General features: G+C 48.5%; 7 protein-coding genes and 1 non-coding gene across 8 annotated transcripts; all 8 read left to right on the forward strand.

The window, feature by feature from the left end:
• The first annotated feature begins 78 nt into the window (after window positions 1-78).
• On the forward strand, window positions 79-2,123 carry V8C40DRAFT_250165 (NADH kinase). Its single transcript, XM_083216904.1, has one exon. The coding sequence runs from the start codon at window positions 432-434 to the stop codon at window positions 1,821-1,823; it is 1,392 nt and encodes a 463-aa protein (XP_083071155.1). The 5' UTR covers window positions 79-431; the 3' UTR covers window positions 1,824-2,123.
• A 281-nt stretch (window positions 2,124-2,404) lies between these two features.
• On the forward strand, window positions 2,405-6,134 carry V8C40DRAFT_250167 (M28 family metallopeptidase). Its single transcript, XM_083216905.1, has 4 exons — window positions 2,405-3,031; window positions 3,091-3,381; window positions 3,449-4,369; window positions 4,427-6,134. Exons 1-4 carry the CDS (start codon window positions 2,709-2,711, stop codon window positions 5,919-5,921), a joined length of 3,030 nt encoding a protein of 1,009 aa, XP_083071156.1. The 5' UTR covers window positions 2,405-2,708; the 3' UTR covers window positions 5,922-6,134.
• Window positions 6,135-6,709: 575 nt separating this feature from the next.
• V8C40DRAFT_267710 (uncharacterized protein) lies at window positions 6,710-7,654 on the forward strand (the record flags this gene model as incomplete). The annotated part of the gene is made up of 1 exon (XM_083219878.1): window positions 6,710-7,654. The coding sequence occupies one exon, from the start codon at window positions 6,710-6,712 to the stop codon at window positions 7,652-7,654; it is 945 nt and encodes a 314-aa protein (XP_083071157.1).
• A 495-nt stretch (window positions 7,655-8,149) lies between these two features.
• On the forward strand, window positions 8,150-8,236 carry V8C40DRAFT_t146. Its single transcript has one exon. It is a non-coding gene; the product is annotated as a tRNA-Glu (tRNA).
• A 792-nt stretch (window positions 8,237-9,028) lies between these two features.
• Window positions 9,029-10,784, forward strand: V8C40DRAFT_280677 (Indoleamine 2,3-dioxygenase; the record flags this gene model as incomplete). Its single annotated transcript, XM_083221435.1, has 2 exons — window positions 9,029-9,292; window positions 9,346-10,784. The coding sequence occupies 2 exons, from the start codon at window positions 9,029-9,031 to the stop codon at window positions 10,492-10,494; spliced, it is 1,413 nt and encodes a 470-aa protein (XP_083071158.1). The 3' UTR covers window positions 10,495-10,784.
• A 718-nt stretch (window positions 10,785-11,502) lies between these two features.
• On the forward strand, window positions 11,503-13,418 carry V8C40DRAFT_52674 (bifunctional triacylglycerol lipase/ester hydrolase). The gene is made up of 3 exons (XM_083223082.1): window positions 11,503-12,761; window positions 12,823-13,280; window positions 13,330-13,418. Exons 1-2 carry the CDS (start codon window positions 11,720-11,722, stop codon window positions 12,888-12,890), a joined length of 1,110 nt encoding a protein of 369 aa, XP_083071159.1. The 5' UTR covers window positions 11,503-11,719; the 3' UTR covers window positions 12,891-13,280; window positions 13,330-13,418.
• On the forward strand, window positions 13,033-16,592 carry V8C40DRAFT_52666 (ankyrin repeat domain-containing protein). The gene is made up of 3 exons (XM_083223081.1): window positions 13,033-13,280; window positions 13,330-13,395; window positions 13,443-16,592. Exons 1-3 carry the CDS (start codon window positions 13,139-13,141, stop codon window positions 16,274-16,276), a joined length of 3,042 nt encoding a protein of 1,013 aa, XP_083071160.1. The 5' UTR covers window positions 13,033-13,138; the 3' UTR covers window positions 16,277-16,592.
• On the forward strand, window positions 16,414-18,583 carry V8C40DRAFT_250173 (amidase signature enzyme). Its single transcript, XM_083216906.1, has 5 exons — window positions 16,414-16,578; window positions 16,632-16,731; window positions 16,785-16,906; window positions 16,958-17,025; window positions 17,085-18,583. Exons 1-5 carry the CDS (start codon window positions 16,547-16,549, stop codon window positions 18,335-18,337), a joined length of 1,575 nt encoding a protein of 524 aa, XP_083071161.1. The 5' UTR covers window positions 16,414-16,546; the 3' UTR covers window positions 18,338-18,583.
• Window positions 18,584-19,768: the final 1,185 nt, after the last annotated feature.

The following is a 19,768-nucleotide window of genomic DNA, read 5'->3' on the forward strand; positions in this document are numbered from 1 at the left end:
CTCTAAGCGCCTAACTGTCTGTACATTATGCAGCCTGACGTACCTACAGTGCAACCCTAAAAAATCGCCTGACATGGTTATCGAAGCGCACGAATATAAGATATCCATCCAACCTAATATGAATAGGCAAGTATTGGAGAATGTCGTCATGCACTGATGCATTGTACAAGCACCAAATGGTAGCATCGAAACGGATAGTTGGATAAACCACGCTATGGCAATACGTCTCCTCTAGATGAATAAAATTGTCTTTTGCTAGACACCTGCTCGCTGCAACGCTAAGAAATCCATCCACAGCAGAGCTCCATCATCATGGAAGCCATCTTTACTCTGCTGCAAAAGAGCCTGGCTCACGATCCCGAGATCACCAAGCCTGGCCGCTTTCTTCTTATTGCGTTGCCAACATGATAAGCACCTCTTGATCCCAAGTCATGTCTACACACTTTCGAGCCCTCCGAGGACCATGGCGCCAACTTGCTCAAGCTCGGCCAGCTCGGCTGCCGTCGATGGCCTCTAACCGGCGACATCTGTCCACCACGGATGCTTTAAGGCCCGCGCAGTCGCGCAGTGTTGCAGAGCTTCCAGCAAGGACGATTCCCCGATATCTTCAGATTTCAAAGCCTGGCTCATCCTTGCTGTCACTAAACTGGCCGCGGCCACCCCGCAATCTGCTGCTGGTGCAGAAGCTCTACTCCCCCGAGGTGACCGAGTCTGTCGTCCAATTTGCAAAGCATATACGAAGCGACTATCCCGAAGTCAACATTGTCATTGAAGCTCGCGTTGCCGTCCCGATCCAACAAGAGCTCGATTTCCCCATCTTTGTCGTCGACAACGGTACCAGCATCGCCGACAAGATCGATGCTATTGCGACCTTTGGCGGGGATGGCACCGTTTTGCGTGCCGCAAGCTTATTCAAGCTACACGGATCCGTTCCTCCAATCTTAGCCTTTAGTATGGGGACCTTGGGATTTCTAGGGGAATGGAATTTTGCAGAGCACAAGAAAGCCTGGAGGGAGATGTACATGAGCGGGAGCGACGTCAGTGCGGGGCGCAATGCAGCGGTGCCGAGAAGAAGAGATGATGGCATGGACACGAGCAGAACCGTTGGTGAGGGCTGGGAGCGAGTCAAAGGAAAGAGTATGGGAATGAACAGAGCATCTCGAGTCTTGTTGCGGCATCGGATCAAGGCCGACATCTTTGACAGGGCTGGTAACAACATCAACCACCAAGTCTCCAATACTCTGGCGAGCCAGCCAAAGTCGGGGATTGCTGCTCCGAAAGATATATCGCCTCCCTTGCGCGCCATCAACGAAATCTCAGTCCACCGTGGCTCACACCCACACCTGGCCATCATTGACATCTACCAAAACGGCCATTTTCTGACCGAAACGACTGCCGACGGCATCCTCATCAGCACCCCTACCGGCTCAACAGCTTATAGTCTAAGCGCTGGAGGCCCTATTGTGCATCCATTGGTAAAATCGCTTCTCATTACCCCCATCAGTCCTTGCAGTCTCAGCTTCCGATCCCTTGTGCTACCGCTGGACACAAAGGTGACACTTCGGATGAGCCCCAAGAACAGGGGCCGCGAGCTAGATCTCAGCATCGATGGCCGACGGTGTGCCGGTGTCTCACCTGGGTCGGAGATTCACGTTGAAGGCGAATTCGTTGGGCGAGCAGGGCCTGGCGAGGAGTGGCATGGCGGCGTCCCATGTGTGATACGAACAGAGGATGATGATCCATGGGTTGGCGGCCTCAATGGACTCCTTAAGTTCAATCACCCCTTTGGCAGAGAGCCCCCCAACGAGGACTTTTCTGACTAGTTGTATAGGCCTAGGGCCTCGTAAATCTATATTGGATATTTCGAAGTCCACGAAATGATACCCTATTCTACTGCTCGTTGAGGTAGTAGGCGTATTGCAACATGCTATATACAGACCATCATGTATAAATGAGGATGTAAGAAGGTTCAAATCAAGTACAGTACGATGATAAGAAGCTGAGCAAAGGTTTCAAGCATCATTGATGAATCTCAATCATTATTTAAAGGTAGTTGTAACTTGTAGATATCAATTCAGAAGAAACCAACTCAGTGAGGATATCAATTCGAAAACGTTGGTTGATACTTACAATTGAATGCATCTCCAGCCCCAATGTCACCCAACTAGCGCAAAAAAACCGAGGTGAGATGGTTCAAGTTGACGTCAGCCATGACCCCATAGAAGCTCCAGCTGCCAGCTATGGGGAGCTACAGCGGGTGGTAGCGGGACTTTTGTAGGCCGCAGCGCTCCCACTGGCTGCAATTCTAGCGCTGCTGCACTGAGCTGCACATGACACCCCACACTATGGACGGTACCTTGCTTTATCACATTCCTCATGATGCATTGATCTTGTACTCTAACCTGCATCTTTGTGCTTCACCAGCCAGCCAGCCTTTTTCTTTTTCTTCCTCCTTTGTTCTCCCATTTCCAACGCTGAGCGTCTCGAGAGGCGCTGGCCAAGGGATGACGCATGCGACCTAATTCCCATTATTCTTAACCTCTACGCCGTTCAACAACAACTCTGACATTGTCCAATTCCATCGCTTGCGCCGCTAGACCTCATCCGCTCGCCGAGCCGCAGCTCCTCGCGCTCGTCTTGCATCGTCCCATGATCGGGGCGCTGCTCTCCGGGTTACACCATTGTCATCTCTCGATCGCAAAATCGCCATGAAATTCCTCAATCCGTTCAGCTTCAGTCCGGGGCCCGTGACCTTCTGGACGACGGTCATCTACCTTGCCGTCACCATACCGCTGATTTACGTCCACGAAGTGGTACCGCCTGTTCCATCCGCCCATTCTCTCAAGCGAGGGTTGAACCTGAGCGAAGCGTGGTTCGATCTACAAACCATCACGAAACAGTATCATCCGTACAACAGTCGAGCAAATGCCGAAGTCCGCGAATACTTGATTAAGCGCTCTCAAAACATCTTGGATCGGAATGGCGTTCCTTACAAGACAGAGACATCTGGAGGAGTGATCTGGGACGACAAGTTGGTCTACCGAGGATACCTAGGAGTCGTTTTCTTCAAATTACTGACAGGTATGATAGGTTCGAACAATCTGCTGTTAGAGATACCCTTGACGCGCCGAGAGCCAATCGAGCGCCGGGTGCCACAATCTTCGATGACCGCATTTCGAACGTGACTTGGACCGTCGACTCGCTGTTACAAAGCACCAAGGGCGGATCAAAGACATGGCAAGGCTACTATTTCGAGGGTGATAATTTTTACGTCTATATTCACGGCAAAGAGGACCCCGAGGGCGATTGGTGGTCCTCTCAGGTTGGTGCTGCAAAGTACAGCCAGTCCGGCGGTGTCCTCGTCAACTGCCATTTCGACTCGTAAGTCCATATGCCGATCTCCCCTTACTCAATTGATAATGAATCATCAATATGCTTACTTTTGCAGTGTGTCAACCGGATACGGCGCCACTGACGACGGCGTGTCCTGCGTAAGCATGCTACAGTTACTGAGCTACTTCACCACAGAGGGACACCAGCCGAAGCATGGCGTTGTGCTTCTCTTCAACAACGCGGAGGAAGACGGTCTATTGGGAGCTCGTGCATTTGGCTACAGCCCACTTCTCAAGTTTTGCCACACCTTTGTCAACTTGGAGGGAGCTGGAGCCGGAGGCCGTGCTATGCTTTTCAGAACCACGGATCTTGAAGCTGCCGAGGTCTACTCCAAGAGTCCTCATCCCTTTGGATCTGTTGTTGCGGCAAACGCGTTTGAACGAGGAGTCATCAAGAGCGGGACGGATTTTGAAGTATTCGCGCCCAACTTTGGACAGCGAGGCATGGACATTGCCTTTTATCATCCTCGCTCACGCTATCACACTGAAGATGACGATGCTCGTCACACTTCTGTTCGCAGCATTTGGCACATGCTGTCTGCTGCTCTGGCCTCCACAGAGAGATTCTCTGAGGTTACTGGGACAGTCTTCAGCGGCGATCGCCCGGACGGTGATAAAAACTTGGCTCAGACTGGCAAGCCCACCGAGGGTGTCTATTTTGATTGGTATGGCAGTGGATGGTCAGCGTTCCCGCTTAGAGGGTTGTTTGCGTGGTCGCTGACGCTGCTCATCGTGACGCCACTGGTCCTTGCCGTTGCCACGTTTTTGCTCATTCGTTCGGATAAATATTACTTTTGGGCAAAGGACATTCAGTTGGAGCACTCCGAGATACATGACGACCCTATTGCTCTCAGCGGATGGCGTGGCTTCTTCCGATATCCCTTGGCTCTCATCTTCGCCGTTGGTTTGACAATTGGCGCTGTGCTCCTCGTTGCTAAAGTCAACCCACTCATCATCTACAGCAGCGGATATGCGGTGTGAGTTTCCCCCCTGGTGTACATTTATCGTGGTTGTTATTGACTGACAAATACTAGCTGGGCTCAACTATTGTCTCTATTTTACTGCAGCTTCTGGCTCATCATGAGAGGCGCCAACTTTGTTAGACCAACTGCTCTCCATCGTGGGTTTGCCCTCATTTGGCTGTTTATCCTCTCTTGGATTGTTCAAGTCATTGCCGCCCTGGCTGAGGATCGCATGCACATCGGTGGCATCTACTTTACAGCATTCTTCCACACGGCCATTTTTGTCTCGCTCTTCATTTCGCTGGTTGAGCAGTTCGCACTTCCAGGAAAGCAAGAATTCGCCAACCAGTATCAAGACGACGCGGCTCCGGAACACACCAGAATTACCAGCTCTGATAACACCATTACCGGAAACGAAGACGATCAAGATGACCAAGGGTATGCAGCAGCAGAGAGTGCTACAGAGACGACACCACTGAGAGCTGGAGAACAAGGTTATGGATCGAGCGACCAACCGACATTTGCCAGCACCTACCGACGTTCGGCTCAGACATATGATCAACCTGCTCCCTCGCCTCTACAGAGTTACCCTCCCTACGAACACGAACAGTCATGGTCTGGACGACTGCCAACTTGGACTTGGATAATTCAGTTCCTCCTCCTCGCCCCTATCCATGTTATTCTGGTGGGCAACCTGGGATTGGTGCAGACTTCCGCAATGGCCATGAATGGTGCCGATGGTGGTAGTCTCTTGCCTCCCATCATGGGAGTCGGGATCATGGCAATTTTGCTCCTGCTCCCTCTGACACCATTCATGCACCGCATCACTCACCACGTGCCGCTATTTCTCTTTGTCGTCTTCGTCGCCACATTCATCTACAATCTTGCCGCTTTCCCATTTTCCAATAACGCTCGATACAAATTGTACTTTCAAGAAGTCATCGACGTGGATGCTGGAACAAACGTGGCTTCTCTGTCGGGCATCCATGAATACGTTCACTCAGTCGTCTCCACTATCCCATCTGCTACCGGCCAAGAGGTTCAATGCAAAGCATCGACACGTTCAGGTCTTACTGCCTGCGAGTATGATGCGTCATCTCTCCCACCCTATCTTGCGAATGGCACAGAGCTGAAAGACTTGATCACTGCGACGAGCTCAAAATCACTTGACGGCAAGACTGCACATTTCAAGGTAGATGCTTTGGATACCAAGATGTGCATTTTGAGCCTCTCTCAGCCGGTGTTTGGATTTGCAGTCAAGGATGCGGCCCCTGCAGACCGCCGATTTGGTACAATTCCGCGCGATGGATTACGAACCATTACCCTCTTCCGACGAGAATGGGAGGGGCCGTGGGATCTTACGCTGCAGCTTGTGACCGACGACGGCCGTGTCCTGCTGGGCGATGATGATTTGGAGGTAACCGTGAAGTGTGCCTATAGCGATATGAATGACGACAAGACGATACCAGTGCTGCGTGAGCTATACCAGTACATGCCCAAGTGGGCAGTCATCAGCAAGACGGCGGTTGGTCTTGTTGAAGTCAGGAAGAAGTTTACTGTATCATGATGAAGATGAAGCGCATCAGTTGGTTTAGCAGCTATTGAACTTGTATGTATCTTTATTGTTTGGCGACATTGTGGATATCCGAGCATGACTGAATATTATGAATTGTTTGGCCAATTATACTCGAGCATTTACGCAAGATGAAGCATGTAGTGAGTGATCTTCTATATAGATATCTAAATTGTCATATTTTGCCATCAAGCAATGGCACTAATAGTTTCAACTGCTACGGGCTGATGAAAATGGGAAGTATGTGGCAAATGATGTACGCCTTCAAAAACGGCTGATGTATAATCCCTTGTTGTGTTCTCGTAGCCTAGCTTATATCCTTTCTCATCTGACAATATTATCGTGAGTACAGGATCAATAGCCTTCAATGCCCATCCCTGCGTCTGCTGAATGTTCACGCCTCTCTGCCTCGCATGGCACGAAACCCATCAGCTGCCAAACAGCTGTCTAAAATTCTTGCAGCTGCTTCTATTCTGCCAGCTTCCACCTTATTCTACTTCTTCTTTTGCCTTTCCTTTTTTCTCTCTCTCTCAATTCCTTTCTCTTTCTTTTCCCTCCACGTTCATCTCCATCGACTTTTCCCGCATCACCGCAGAACAAAGCCTTCTCTGCTCACCTTGCCTTTGGGCTCCCTTTCGATCGCTATCACAGACTGCCTTCATGGGAGATTTTCCCTAAGACCATCGACTAGTGAGTTCTCTTCAACAAGAAGGAATTGTCCACTCTAACGTTAGGTGGCAGATGATCATAATCCGATGCCACGTATGCAGCCTCACGACACCATGAGCCGATCGAGGGCTCGTGCGGATGAACGTTCCCGCAAAAACGAAGTTATCGACCTGACGTATCCCTATATCGCTAAGGAGGAAAGGGACTGGTTCGGCAAGCCTATCTCCATTGTGCAGCCCAGACTCGAAGGGCTAGTTCCAAATGATTCCGGCGACAATTCATTTCTACTCGCAATGAGTCGTTATGTCTTAGCCTTGTCATCCGTGGATATAGATATTCTTCTCGCTGAAAACATGACTTCCGCTGTGGGTTTGAAGCGAGGCCACTTTCAAAGACTTGCTCAGCAGCAAAAAGAGGTGGCTCGTGGGATGGCGGAGCACGCGTCTTGGGCTGAAAGCCATCGGGCTTGCGTCGACAATTTTGGGTTCATATATGTGGTAGAGGACGATCCAGAAAACCCATATTTGGGAACATTGGAACGCGGATTCTTGATCGATTTGCTCGAAGCATCCCGAAAGCATTGCGCTTGGGAAAATGCATTAATCCAAATCAGTCGTCTTCCTTTTAAGAGACCACTTTCAGTACATAAGGTCCTCGAAATCCTGACTGCGGGCCTGGAAACAGCTGAGCGCGATCAAAAAAGACTCCTGGGCTTGCTAGAGGAAATTTCTTGGAAGCATAGCAACTTGGAGGATTGGTTGCCGCACACTGTTTGTCGGATTTTTGGCCAGGAGGTTGAAGATGGAAGTCTTCGTGTTGAAGATATCTTGAAAGGAATAGACGGAGACGTCTTCAAAATAACCAAGCTTCTAATCGATATACAAAAGATGCGCCTGAAGACATCTGACATACCGAAGATGCTGAAGTATGTGCATCCATTTAACCGCCTCATCCCAATGCTCTCGCTACAGCAGGAGGATATCGAGAGCGAAATTGAGTATCTCAGAAAGAAGGCTCAGGATATCGCAATCAAGATCGAAAGTCCCGAGCCGGAGTAATAGTTCACCAGAGGCAGGCAAGCAGGCTAGGTTTAAGCCACGATATAGATTGGAAGGGATATAGCAAAGGAGAAAAGAAAGGTTTTGTGTCACGACTCGGAAAACAGGAGTTTTAATGCAGATATTCAGCAATAAAATTTCACTGGTGTGGCTTTTTTTAGATACTATGAGCTGGAAACATTGCGTACCAAAGCCTCTTCTACATGATTCGTGCGAGCATTCATCCTCAACTACTGTCATTCGTTCAGATTAATAAGATGAAGTCAATCAACCTGCCTCGAGATTGAGTCACACAAGCAAATACGCACACATTATAAATAGTAGACGATTATTCCTTGTTGTTTGAATTGAACTGTGACTCACCACTGGTAGGAATTCTCGCCGCCCCAGGGATCTCCAGAAATTATTCACGCGATCAGAAGCAAGGAGTTATCATCTACTTCATGTCGAGACCATGCCACGAGTCAGGCGACATGGATTCGCTTGATCTCGATATCCGATATGGTGTAGTGGCTAACATCGCTCGCTCTCAACTTCAGTTGAAGATCCGAGCAGCCCTGGGTTCGATTCCCAGTATCGGAGAATTATCTTTTTGCAGATGATCCCAAAATATTCCGGTTCAGTCGAAAACTTCGTAAATGAACATCCTTACTGTATTCATCTACTCAGAACTTTTTTTGCCAAATACATCTGCCGCATACAGTACATGCTATCTGAACACCTTGCAAGTGGAAACTGCCACAGAATTTGCAATCTCCCAAGTCTACAGCAGTAACATGGCATATGGGTGACACTCTTAGTCCTGCACGTGGCAACTTCATGAAGAAAGGGCTTACAAAGCTTTGGCAGAACGGCAGACACAGAAACTCGGGCAAACCAATATCTCTCAGAAAGACTAAACCGATGATGAACTTTTCTTATGAGTGACCGTGAAGAAAGATTTAATGACGATGTCGTTAAAGCAAATGCCGGAGGAAATGGGACTCGAGTTTCGGATAGAATCCTGAGTTCGGATAGTTTCTCTGCTTTTCCGGACCCAAACTTACAGTAAGCGGACACTAATGATCTTTCATTACTTTAAATCATCGTACTAGCGTCTTAGTATATCTGTGAAGTTTAATTCTTCAGTCAGTCAAAGAAGTCAATTGCTTTTTGCAATGATACAGTGACCAGTTGTGATAAGCGCTAGCCTAACTCTGTGAGTATACCAATGATGAATGCTCCATCATGTCGAATGTACCCAATTGTTCAATACTTATATATATGTCTGAGCCATTTCAAACAACAGAAAACGAGTCTGTAATGTTTTTTAATTATTCTCAAACCAAATCAATTCTGAAGAAATCCTCAATCTGAAGTTCTGAGTTTCGAACAATGTCTTCCCAAATCTCGCCATACAAATCAGCCGACGGTAGCACAGCTGTTCCCCAAGATTTCCAAGTGGATCGGCGAATGGGATTCCTGCCATCACAAATGCCATTACCAAGGCTCCCTGCTGAATGGGAGGCATGGGAGGCGACCTTGGATGCCGCAACTTCGCAACGTTTCAAGGCAGCCGAACAACTTGTTGGGTTGGATGGCCCACAGAAATTCGCTGAGGAGGAAAAGGCTTTAGCATGGAGGAAGTTGGTCGACAAGGTAGGAAAACCTGCTGTTATATTGAGTTGTGTTGTTCTAATTCCACCTTACAGATGCCAGTTTTGTCGCTCGACAACATCAAAGGATGTGAAAGAGAGCTCAGAAGAGCACATCTTATTCTTACCTTTATGGTCCAATTTTACGCACACACTATTCTACCAACGGAGTCCATTACTATTCCTCGTTCGCTTACTGTGCCTCTGCTTCGTGTCTCACGAGAGCTGAACCATGCGCCTTTCTTTACTTATTCCGATCATGATCTTCACAATTGGTCTCTCAAGGATCCCCGCGGTCAAGACACTGTTCCAATGAGTGATAATATTCAGTCTCAGCTCACATTAACGGGAACTCCCGACGAAGCTGGAATGTATCTCGTCGGTCTACGAATGGAACTCAAAGGGGCTGAAGCACTTGGGCTACTGGGACTATCCACCAAAGAGATCGAAGCTGGCAATGATATCGACGTTGGTCGCATTACAACGCATCTCACACAAACAACTAAAGTCATCGAAGAGCTGAAAGGTATATTGTTGACTACTAAAGAGCTGGTTAGACCTGGGATATTCTTCAACGACATTCGACCATGGCTTGTTGGGGCTGATGCCGACAAGTGGGGTCGGAAATGGGTTTGGGAGGGTAAAGAGGAGGTTGAAGGCTCGGAACAGATGCTAACAAAGGTTAGCAGTCCGACTGCTGGTCAAAGTCCCTTGATTCCTACTCTGGATGCGTACCTAGGCATTGAGGAAGACGACAGCAAACGCTCATTCCTGGATCGTGTACGAGTTTATATGGATCATCAACACGAAGAATATCTCCAGAGTCTTCGATTAGGAAAGAATAGCATTAGATCGTTCGTTCAAGACATGGCAAAGGAACGGGGGACCAATGTTTCAGTCGTGGTTGCATACAACGCCGCAGTCCAAGCGATGAAGAGTCTTAGAGACGCACATCTTGTTATTGTGACGTTGTACATCATAATACCTTCAAGAAAGAACGCTAAAAACTCCGGGAGGGGCACCAAATTATCCAGTGTAGATACTAGCCCAGCCAGTGGTAAAACAGGAGACTGCTTGCTTGAAGGAGGTTCTGGGGTGAGCAATGAGCACGCTGGGGAGGCAGGACCAATGGTTGATCAAGTGCCCGAGTTGGTGAACATTCTGAAAGGATTTAGGGACCAGACCGGCCGAACCTGTGTAGAATAGCTATTAGACGGACTATATTTCTCTGAATTCCGATTCGCCTGATTCAAGATTGTTTTTTTCTTCAGTACGCATATCGTTCAGTAGGGTCCGTAATGTGATTCTTAGATCAAACGGTACTAGGTAATTACCTACTAAGTTGACCATATCTCCCTAGTACTCTTAAGAGAATCAGCTTCCCCCAACTATCCAGATAGGTTTCATTAAGCCTCATAATGCATAGCGATTCGACGAAGAGCTGTTCTATGAGACAAAGGATCAAGTTGCTGCTAGATGGCAATGCTAAACTCGTGGAGGGACGAAGTCCAACATTTGACCAAATACTCCTGAAAGTCTGATGTTTCGGTCCCAGTCCGAAACAGCAATCAATTTAGTCGCAGCCACAAGCCGCTCTCGAATGAATTGATGATGCTTCATCTCAGCTTTAAATGCGTCAGATGTGATAAGCTCAGACAACCGTCGTTAATGCGGCTGTCTGAGACTTCGATGTCTGGCGTCTTGGCAGACTGTTTCAGCGCCCCCAAGTTGCCAGAGAGGGTCGTATAGAAGTGTGTAACGCCATTATTAGATGCGACTTTCTCTCTTCATCGAGAAATCCGAAATGATATTGCATCCGTTAGCTCCTCGGAAGCTCTGCCCAAAATGTCACCGTTACTGACGACACTGGTAGAAATGGACGTAAAGAATTGAAGAGCCCCTTCAGAATAGTTTTGAGAGAGATAGGGACAAGAAAAAGGCAAAAGAATTGCAGCAAGTCGAGATATATGGGAATCTTGGGATGTATCGATCAGGCAGTGAATGCGCCCTGCTAAAGAGCGGGAACCTGTCCTCGGAGGATTCGGTGAGTTCACATGTGATGCATGAGCGTGATTCCGTCGATAAGACATGTATTTGGAATTGCGACAAATTTAACTCTTGACTAGCGACGGTGACTTTAATGACAGCTGCATCTACCTTTATGGAGGATACTAGTTACATGTAATTGAGATGGATTCAATTCAATGCATTTACAAGCTTGGAGCCTCGGCATTGACCCACTGCGGGCTGTTATCAATGTTAGCTGCCGTCGTCATTCATTCCAATGCCTCAACTTCAATCGTACAGCCAATGCAAATCGCTCTTTACTCTCATCATCGTCAATCACAGTGATTCACAATCTACAAATCGCTAATAGGACTCATGCGGATATAAAGGCCTTGATAATAATTTTCAACAACCACCAGCCAAAATGGCGCCCGCCATCTCACTCCTTGCCAAACCACGGCAAAGAGGCGTCCGTCCCTACCAGAGACACGGCCTCATCTACTTCATCTGCGGCAACCCGGGCCTCGTCAATTACTATGCCGTCTTCCTAGATTGCTTGCGCGGGATGCTCGATGCGGATGACGAAGGCTCCGGTGGCACCGCCTACGACATATATGGGCGCAATTTGTTGGGCTTCAGTGATGATGATCATGAGCCGTTCAGCGCCAGCAACGAGCCATGGGATCTTGACGGCCAGATTGACGGCATGTATCGCGATGTTGCATCCAGGACCGTCATTCCCGACGAAGCTGGCGCCGAGGGCCAAGAGGGAGAGGCAGCGCGGCCGTATGACTTTGTCGTCCTCATGGGCCACTCGGTAGGCGCGTACATTTCAGTCGAAATCTTTCATCGGCACATGCAAGATCCATCTCGAGCACCGCATCTGAACCTCCGACACGGCTTCCTGTTGTTTCCGACTCTCACTCACATTGCCAACTCACCCAAAGGAAGGAATGTTGGTCTGCTAATGAGCATCCCCGGGTTAGAGAACAACGCGCAGCATCTAGCAAAATTCATCCTCAATTGTATTCCATATGCATTTGTCTTGTGGATCATCAAAAATGTCTTGGGTTTCACGCCGCAGACAGCAGAGGTGACAGCCCGGTGGCTCAAGAGCCAAGGTGGCGTTTGGCAGGCAATTCACCTAGGCCTCTCAGAGATGCGCACCATTTGCGAGGAAAAGTGGGAGGAAGAGCTCTGGGAGACGACGGCCGAAGACGATGATATCAACAGTTACAATTACTACCACGGTAAAGGCAAGATTCCTGCTAATGGAGAGTCTGAGAACGGCACAGAGACACCTCAGCAGCAGATTCCAAAATTCTTTATCTTTTATGGTAAAAACGACCACTGGGTTGCAAACCATGTCCGGGATGCGTTTATCGAGAAGAGGAAGAGTGAAAAGGGACATACAAAGATACAAGTTGACGAGGGAGATATTCCACATGCGTTTTGCGTCAAGGAGCGTGAGTCTTATCCGTCGAGCTGTACTTTCGATCTGAGAGGTGCTGACTTGTGGCAATCTAGACACAAGCTGGGTAATTGCGAAAAGGGTGTACGAGTGGGTAAAGGAGATTGAAGACGGCCCATTATAGACATTAGATATTAAGACATGCTGCGGTTCTCCGCGCTCTATATTTAGGCAGCCTTTCCAAAAAATCTTTTAAGTGTAACCACGTGCAATGGATTCGGCGCGATTGGCCTGCGTAAACAAGGCTGCAGGACACATGAGTACATGTACCCTTAATGCCCAACAACAGCCCAATACTCTCCCCTACAGCAAATTCAGAAAATTTTATCTTTGATCATCAATTTCAACCCTGTTACTCGACGTATTTGAACAATGAACGACGACGCAGGGCACCGAATGGGCACAACACGTGCGCCAGCACACTCTGCGAACATCAGTGGATCTAGTTTTGGGGACAACATCCGAATTCAACAAGCATTTCTAAACATCTTCTTCAGAAACCGGAGAAATCCTAGTGAGTTTGGGAACTTTTTCTTCTCATAATCCAAGCTAATAAAACGCAGCTGTCTCCCCCGAAAGCACCCCGTCCCCTGCAGTGCAAGCTCAATTAGAAGAGAAAGAGAAGACTGGTCAGTTGATCAATCTCCATAAGCGATTTGACATTGACACTGCATAGACTGTCGGCGCTCTCTCGGCTTCCGCGATCTTGACGCCCGCCTGCAGAATATCTCCCCGGTACAGCAAGGCACCTGCGAGTGGATTTTTCAGATGCCAGTGTTTCAGAATTGGCATGAGCATACTGAACGCGACAATGGATTGCTTTGGATCAAAGGAAACCCTGGTACCGGGAAGTCGACATTGATGAAGCATATACTGCAACACTGCCAAACTAAAGGAAAATATGCTATCGCGACATACTTCTTTAACGCTCGGGGGGCTCACCTTGAGCAGACACCTCTGGGTATGCTACGCTCACTACTATTTCAGCTTCTCGAGCATGAGCCTTCATATTATAATGGCCTTCTTTCAATATTTCGAAAAAAGCAACAAGATCATAGCTTGGGGGATTGGGAATGGCGTGAACCAGAGCTCAAGAACTTCTTACTGTCGGAGATACCAAAGTGCCAATCAAGGCCGCTCCTTTTGATCATAGACGCGTTGGACGAATGCAGTAATCGCGATGTTCAAAACGTCGCGGATTTCCTCCGAGATCTAAGCGACAATGCGACAGATGCTGGTCTTACACTCAATATTTGTTTGTCAAGCCGTCACTTCCCATCCATCCGCTGCGCAAAATATCAAGAACTGGTCTTGGAGAATGAAAAAAAGCATAATGAAGACATCATCAAGTATATCTCTTCCAACTTGACGAAAAAAGATGAAGAGATTGAAGAAGCGATCAGAAAAAAGTCATCTGGTATTTTTATGTGGGTTGTGCTCGTCATTAGGTTATTGAATAAGGCATATGAAGACGGCAGAGTCGAGGCTATGAAAGACGTGTTAGACGAAATGCCCAACGAATTGGAGGAAATGTTTGCAATGCTGCTTGATAGGGATAATCCTGACAAGGATGAGACCATCTTGATTTTGCAGTGCGTCTTGTTCGCAAAACGACGATTAACGCCAGAGGAGATATACTTTGCCATTATCGCCGGCACCAATAGCCAAGCATTGGGTATATGGAACCCTTGGCAGATAACACCTGATATCATTCGACGACGCATCATCAGTTCATCCAGGGGCCTCATTGAAATCTGCAAAAGTGAACCTGAATTCAATCAGTTTACACCACACAACGGTATCCGAAGTCAAAGAATCAGGCTAAGAAGACTATATAAGGGGTTCGCTGAGAAACACGGAGGCAAAAGGGAAACAGTACAGTTTATTCACGGATCCGTCAACGACTTTCTGCTTCGTAACAGCAGGCTACAAAGACTCGACCCGGGGCTTATACCAGACCCCATTGCCAAGGGTCATGACCGCCTCAAGGGCTGCTGCATGACATATGTCATGATGGATCCGCTAGAACTGCAAAATATTCAAGGAATAGAATCTAAGTTTCCTTTCCTCGAATACGCTTCTCACTATCTGTTTGACCATGCCGAGGAAGCGACATCAGAGGGCCAAACCGAGTTACTACGGACTTTAAAGGACGACACCGCTCTTAAGCGAGTAGAACGTTTTCATCACTATTTCGTGTATTACGATCAAACGAGCGAGCCTCTCAACTTATTGCAAATCCTAGCAGCCGGTGGACTCTCTAAACTGGTAGTGGGTCTTCTTGATGGGGAAGCTGATATTAATGCTGAAGGAGTACATGTACCTTATGGTACTGCGCTAGAAACGGCTATAGAATTTGAAAACGAAGAGACTGTTAAAACGCTACTTAGCAAGGGAGCCAAAATTGATTCTCGTGGAAGTCTCTATGGTCGTACAACGCTATATAAGGCATTCAAAAAGGGCAACAGAGGGATTCTAGCTGTATTGATTGACAGGGGAGCTACACTTGGTATCTTGGAAAGAATTGTCGATGGCGATGTGTTACACCAAGCAGCAAAAAGTGGTGATGCAGACATCATAGGAATGGTGCTTCATAAGGGAGCAAAGGTCAATGTCCGGGCGTTACGGGGTAGCCCTCTCTGCGTGGCAACGGTCAATGGACAAATAAACATCGTGAAAATGCTACTCGAAAAGGGAGCAAATGTCGATGTCAGGGGCTTACCTGGCACCCCTCTCTGCCTAGCAGCTTTTAATAACCATCAAGATCTTGTGGAAATACTTCTTGAGAACGGAGCAAATATTCATAGGGAAGGACTTTTCGGCAGCCCGCTTGCAATCGCAGCATCACGCGGACACATGAGCATTGTGGAGAAGTTTCTTGAGAAGGGAGCGAACATTCATACGCGAGGGCTTTTCGGCAGCCCGCTTGCATTCGCAGCATCAGGCGGGAAAATAGAGATTGTGAAGAAGTTTCTTGAGAAGGGAGCAAATATTCATATGCGAGGACTTTTCGGCAGCCCGCTGCACTTCGCAGCATCAGGCGGACACATAGATATTGTGAAGTTTTTTCTCGAAAAGGGAGCAAATATACATGCTCGAGGGCTTCTCGGCAATCCACTTCAGACAGCAGCGGCTGTAATAGATAAAGACCAAGCCGAAATTATCGAAACGCTGGTTCATAAGGGAGCGGGAATTAATGCCTGGGGAGGACTTTTTGGTCCTGCACTGCATGCAGCAGTAATGAAGGGACACAGAAACATTGTGAGGACGCTTCTTGAGAACGGAGCAAATGTCAATGCTCGAGGATTCACAGGCCTTGCATACTTATGGCACAAACCTTTTAATAAAAGAGAGGATAAAAGAGAGGAGATTCCGAAGATTCTACTTGAGGAGGGATTCAAGGTTAGGCTATGGGGGAAGATTTATGGAACTGCACTTCAGGCAGCAGTTGCCATAGGGCAGGGAGAAGAGATGATACAGCTGCTGCTCGATAACGGAGCAAAGATTTAATACTTGGAGGGCTGTATTCAACATACAGACCATTCAGACTCTTTATATTAAATGGAATTTTCCGATGCTCTAAACCTACTCACAAGCAACCATCTGCTCAGTTTTCCTAGCTTCAATCCCTCAGCGGAGTCATCGTGTCAGCCGCTGGTGGGCAATGAATGGCACTTTTGTCATGCCCCGCATTCAACTCCAAGCCACTGTCACTCGCAGGATCAAAATTCACGACGAGAAAACTTTATCATCTTAAATCACCTGCTTGAGCAAAGCAAAATGGGAGACCTCCAACTAGAAATCGGCCATGTGTAAGTCACGTATCCGAATCTCTAGGAGAGGCAGTAGTCTGATTACATCTCAGCAACTCACCGGGGCCGATACCTAGCCTCCTTGATGCAACGCTCGACCAGCTTGCCGAGGGCCTGAAAGGCGGACACTTCACCAGTCTTGAGCTCACAAAAGTAGGTTAATACGATTTCATTTTATCAAAGGACCTATCGCTCATCACCACAAGGCATACCTCGCACGTATTGAGCAAGTAAACGAGGCAGTTCACGCCGTCGTCGAAACAAACCCCGATGCACTTGACATTGCCAGGAGCCTCGACGAGGAGAGAGCCTCTGACTCTATTCGAGGGTAAATTCACCAAAATTGCATGTTTACCAAACTCGAGCTCACAGATGATAGTCCGCTCCATGGAATCCCAGTCCTAATCAAGAACAACATTGCCACACATGACAAGATGGACACGACAGGTTTGCCCTCCCACCTATACCTTCAACGTAATTTAAACTGATTCTCATGGTTTGAGTAGCCGGCTCACAGCTTCTCATCGGCGCCACCGTCCCTCGAGATGCCTTTGTCGCGCAAAAGCTTCGTGAAGCTGGGGCCGTCATCCTGGGTAAAACCAACATGTCTCAGTGGGCCAACTACCGCGCTCGCGACTACAGCATCAACGGCTGGTCATCTCACGGAGGCCAGACACTCGCCCCGTATCACACCAAGCAGAATCCCTCTGGAAGTTCCAGTGGAAGCGCAGTAGCTGCTGATTTGGGCCTCGCGTGGGCGGCCCTTGGAAGTGAGACGGATGGATCGATTGTCTGTCCGGCACAGAGGAGCGGCATCGTAGGATTCAAGCCTACCGTCGGACTGACATCCAGGGCTCTTGTTATTCCAATCTCGGAGCATCAGGATACCGTCGGGCCCATGGCAAGAACAGTCAAAGACGCAGCGTACCTGCTACAGGCCATCGTGGGAGAAGATCCTCAAGACAACTACACGGCCGGAATCCCTCGCATACCAGACTACGTCGCCGCATGCAGGGACACATTGCTAGGAGCCCGAATTGGCGTCCCCTGGAAAGCCATCGAGCAAAGCCTAGAAAAAGACGCGCATCTCGCCTCAGAAGTCGAAGCCTTTAGAGAGACGCTCATCTACCTGGAGATCGTCGGCGCAACCATCATCGAAGCCGACTTCGACTCAGCGATAAAGGACATCCGCGACGCCGAAAAGGTGATTATGAGGGCAGACTTTTACGCCAACGTTGCGTCCTACCTCGCTCAACTGACCTCGAATCCAAACAACATTCACACCCTCGCCGACATACGCGAGCAGACGCAGAAACACCCATTAGAGACATATCCGCAGCGTGACACAGGTATCTGGGACGATATCATCTTTGAGCAGGGGTGGGACAACACCGATCCGAGGTTCCAGCCGGCTTACGAGCGTCTCCAGAAACTTGGTGGTCCGGGCGGTCTCCCAGGGGTCCTGGACAAGCATCAACTGACCGCGGTGGTGATGCCAACGAGCATGGCTTCGATGTGGGCCGCCGTGATTGGAGCCCCGGCGATTACGGTGCCGATGGGGCATCACTCAGAGACGGAGCCGGTGCACGAGGATGGTGACCTGGTGGAAACGGGTCCGGGGATTCCTTTTGGAGTGACCTTTATGGGAGCCAAGTGGTCTGAGAAGACTTTGATTGGACTGGCATATGGATATGAGCAGAGGATGAAGGTGCGAAGCAGGCCGGTGAAGAGGGTGGTTGTACCGACGGCTGAGATATGACCGGCATATAAAGAAAAGAAGTTATAGAACCAGCACCTAGATAGCGATTCATGCAGTTTCCCCTGTGGAGTTTCTCCAGCGATTTTAGAGTAAACGATCGACATATCCGAAAGATGGTGGTCTTGAGACTGGGAGACGTTATGAGCAAAATCGAGCTCCATCATCTATAACAGCATCTTTCAGGGAATCGGGAGCTATTCGTAGTAAAAGATGAAGTTTTTAACTGTTAATTCGCATTGTGTCGGGCAATATAGAGAAATGTGTTGTTGATTTTGAATCCAGGGACCATCGTTTAAGTTCAATGGGTCGTTCTCAGGCCCATTGTTATAGAAACTGGGCCCATGTTTATCATCCTGGAGAAAATGCGTTCTAAGCAGTTGCTCACAACACTCATTAATTGGCACCGACTGTGGAACAGCGAGAGTAGTGTGCAATCGGCTCTGTGGGCCGCCGCGACCATCCGACGGACCACCACGCGGCTACGGAGCTGGTGGGTAAGAACGGCGTGGGCCTACGGAGACACGAGACCTGAGACGGGGGTTCCTTGTCGTGATGAAGTTGTTTTATTTTGACTTTCTTTGAGAAGACAAGCAAGATGCGAAGCCGGCAGCATGAGGAGGGTGACGATAGAAACGACAGCAGCACCATGTGAAACAGATGAAGTCATTGTATCAGCCCGTGATCATTGGGAAGCTTTGTGGTTTCAAGCTTCATGGCTTAAAGCCTCTTTTCCGAGATCCCGCACGAGCCGAAGCACAGCTGGAAGACTTTACATAGCCAATGAGAAGCTCGTGAAGGAACCTTTTTTTGCTGGTAAAAGGGCTTGATGAAAGGCATTTTGGGATTACTGGGGGGATCCAATCCAGATTCAGCTGGGGCAAGTAAGACGTCAATCTGCCCAGTGATGGGTTCTGACGTCACTGTATCTCAGTATTGCCTTGTTTTGGGTGTTCCCATGTGATGGATTGGGAGTTTTTTCTGTGAGTGTCATCGTGGAGACGATAATGGATCATGGGGGAACACAACGCCCTGCTTGCCCTACACACGCATAGAATCATCAGCATACTGTAGATACTTATGACCGGCCAATCCGAAACCGCCCCCCATCTTTGACAAGACAAACACCCCCCGTAAATCGTCCAGTTCGCAGCAAGCACACATTGTGAAGGCGGCCCCTGCAGACAAGCGTCGTCGATCACCCTCCTGACACTGACATATGCCGTGCCAAGAACCCCCCCAAAGAGCTGCAGCGTCCCACACACTCGGAGAAAAGAGAAAAATAAGAGTTGATCAGAAGAGGGAATTAAAAAAAAATTAAAGGTGAGAAAATGCCTTGGCTGCCTAAGAATCCTGTCAGACGTTGAGGGTTTTCCGTGTATAATCCCTCCCCTCGTGCCCGTAAATGGGCGACTTCGCCGTCATGATTGGCCG

The sequence above is a fragment of the Trichoderma camerunense genome (assembly GCF_050948025.1).
Source record: "Trichoderma camerunense strain CBS 138272 chromosome Unknown V8C40scaffold_13, whole genome shotgun sequence".
Classification (NCBI taxonomy): Eukaryota; Fungi; Ascomycota; class Sordariomycetes; order Hypocreales; family Hypocreaceae; genus Trichoderma; species Trichoderma camerunense.